Source organism: Meleagris gallopavo, chromosome 1, assembly GCF_000146605.3.
Source record: "Meleagris gallopavo isolate NT-WF06-2002-E0010 breed Aviagen turkey brand Nicholas breeding stock chromosome 1, Turkey_5.1, whole genome shotgun sequence".
NCBI lineage: Eukaryota > Metazoa > Chordata > Aves > Galliformes > Phasianidae > Meleagris > Meleagris gallopavo.
Window position 1 is genome coordinate 69,447,300 of NC_015011.2, and position 3,020 is coordinate 69,450,319.

The 3,020-nt window shown below is 44.7% G+C and overlaps 1 protein-coding gene across 1 annotated transcript; it reads right to left on the bottom strand.

Annotated features, from left to right (window-relative positions):
* Window positions 1-15: 15 nt before the first annotated feature.
* On the bottom strand, window positions 16-3,019 carry LOC104912485 (kelch-like protein 42). The gene is made up of 2 exons (XM_019617188.1): window positions 2,157-3,019; window positions 16-725 (listed from the first exon to the last, which is right to left on the bottom strand). The coding sequence occupies exons 1-2, from the start codon at window positions 3,017-3,019 to the stop codon at window positions 689-691; spliced, it is 900 nt and encodes a 299-aa protein (XP_019472733.1). The 3' UTR covers window positions 16-688.
* Window position 3,020: the final 1 nt, after the last annotated feature.

A 3,020-nucleotide genomic window follows, 5' to 3' on the forward strand; every position in this document is an offset into this window, starting at 1 on the left:
AAAAAAAAAACCACAAAACAAAAAACTTCAGGGTTGAGACTCCACAAAGATGTTAGAGTCAACAAGTTTTATGATGGGATTAGTAGAGTTCCCATGAAAAAGATTTCCCCTACTCATTATTCATGAAGCTACATACTCATCAGCTGCCATCCAGCCTAGAAGGCAGCTTTTAGCCTGCAACTCCTACACTGAAATGTAAGACTGGTGACTATTTCAAAAATATCTATTTGTATGCTCCTTTTCCGACATAAATTGCCAACATGGAATCCCATGCTGAGTAACACCTATCAGGTGTTGTGGGCTTAAAGATTGTTGGCAAAGTAGTACAAATGAAAATATTAATAAAAGGAGAAAATAACCATTTATTTCTTACACATAATGACTATATATCCTAGAAAAAAATGGGAAAGTGTGGAATTTGAACAGTCAGGTAATAAGCTGAAAAAAAAAAAAAGCCTTAATGCATTTTTAAAACCCTTCTCATTTCCCATGTTGCAGAGTTATTTCACATAGTAACACCTACCTTGCTATGGACACCATGCAAACCAATACCAAACTTCATAATTTGATCAAACAGGGCTTCTACAGGAGAATGATTGGTTTGATCTGTCATTCTTTTCTACCAAGTCTAACGTGCTTTCAGCAATTTTGGCAGGCAATACTGCATAGACCAGGCCTACCAAAAAGCTCAGTCCTCAAAGGTGCCTTCAGAGATTACCAACAGACTGCAAGAAATACACACACAGAAAAAGGTGTTCACAGTGTTTAAAAGCTAAACACTTTATAGCAATTATTTTGTACGGTGTCTTTCCAACAAACCAGATACACCCTATGTTTCCAATCAATTCTAATGACTAACCAGGTACGCAAACATTTCACTGAATTTCTCACAGTGATAAACACAGGTAGTGAAAGAAGGTTGAAGTAGGAAATCAGTCATTTTAGGTCAAACCTCTGTTCTGAGACATTTTAGCATGCAAGCTCAACTGGAAGAGATTACAGATTTACTATACTAATTCAAAGCATTCATGCTAATGGCTGGGGTCTCTGGCTACTACTTGAATTTGTTGGATGGAAAAGAGAATTTTCATTCTAAAGCAAATTCTGGACTCCCTACTTATTTCAGCTCTGATTCCGATAGAGAAGAAAAAAAAATTAATCACTTTTTTCTAAAATGGAAATAACTAGAAAATTCATCTTTGATATTTTGGTTCATTTGATGACTCCTCAAAATGACTAAGGCAGAGCAGCCACCGCCTTTCCTGGGGAGAAGGACTCTTCTTGGGTCTCCATCAACACTGGCTCCCTAAACATATAAATGCTTCTGAATAGCAACCTCTTTAGAAATATTAAAAGAAAAATAAATAAATAAATAAATAAATACATTTGCTGAATGTTTACTAGGTCCAAATATTCTCATAAATTGAGAAATTTCTGACAATCTTCCTGCCATTTTTTTCTGGTAAAGACTTCACCAAAATGCAGACCTATAAAACATTGGGATTTTTATAAAAGTACAAACCAACAACAAACTTTTTCAGCAATCCCTAGCTCTGATAGTCTGAACACTTCTATCATGAGTAATAAAACTTCCTACCACAAAGAGTACTGAAGCTAAAATTTACAAAAAAAACCAGCAGAATTGTTGTTTTTTTGTTGTTTTGTTATTTTAAATAGAATTTCATAACCAGTACCGATAGCTGTTCTGAGAGACCAGAGCTCCTAGATTTAAACGAAAAATGGGAATCCACCATTACTTAACACCGAAGTGAAAATGACCACATATGGCAGATGGCCACAGCTCAGTCCTCAGCTGATGCCTAACTCCCATTTTCCCACAGCTGTGGTCTTAATCACCTGCATTTGCTCAGAATCCCATTCTCCTCACCCTTCCCATAGCAGCTCCCTGTGCCACACTCTGGAGTCACCAAGAAGTAGAGAGGCTGCCAGGCTGTGCCACAACTGGGGGGCTGCTGCCAGCAAAGCCAAAGCCTTTAGGTTGCTATGCTACTGCCAAACCCTTCAGTCCTTCCCATCACATGGTGCAAGAGACAGCTCTGAATCACTACTTGTAAGGTTGCGTCTGTCCAACTCCAGGTGACTCAGCAGTCTCTGTTTCGAAAACAGACAGGGACACACCAGAGTGCAGAGGTTACCTCTTCTGGTTCATTGAAGCCAGCTGACTCCACTCATTTAGGCAAGGGTTGTAACAATGGGCAGCTGAGATCTCCTGACTGGTGGTGATCCGGTACCCCCCAATGATGAAGAGATAGTTGTCCAGTATGGCCGACCCGTAGCCTCGCACGTTCACCAGATCTGGAGGTAGGTTGTTGGCCAGGGGTAGCCACTGCTCTGCTTCCTCGTCGTACCTCAGCATGGACCACGGGGCCTCTGCCTGTGGGTGACAGCCCAGGGATGAGGTACCCATGAAGTCCCCAATGGCCACCAGAGTAGCAGTGCCTCTCATCCGCCTCTCCTTCAGGTGTTGTTGGAGAGCGTGAGGCAGATGGAGGTGCAGCTGGGTATCAGGCCTGCGCAGCACCTGGTGGTAATGGGAAGCCATAAAGTCCAAACAGGCATCGTGCAGGTCCTGCAGGCCATAGACCTGGGCCAAGTGGTGTAGCTCCAGACAGTTGCCCAGTCGCACCTGGGAGAGCAGCAAGCGCAGCAGGGGAGTGACCTGCAGGTAGGAGGCGGCCTCCACCAGCTCCTCTAGCAGAGGGGGCTCCTCCTCACCCTCCTGCTCCAGCCAGGCCAGGCAGGAGGTGTTGATGAAGTCCAGCACCAGCTCTAGTCCCAGCGCACTCAGCCCTCCGCGCAACAGCTGCTCTTCCTGGCCCTGCCCTGCCTCCCGCATGCCCGAACGGTACAGGGCTCGGAAATAGTCGCTCTGTTCGATCAGCTTCCTCTTGCACACCGGGTAGCACTTGTCCCCCAACCGGATCTGAACCACTTCCTCCCCGCCGCCGGCCCCTTCCCCCTCCTCTTCCTCCATCCGCTGTCGCTCCGCAAGAGACATC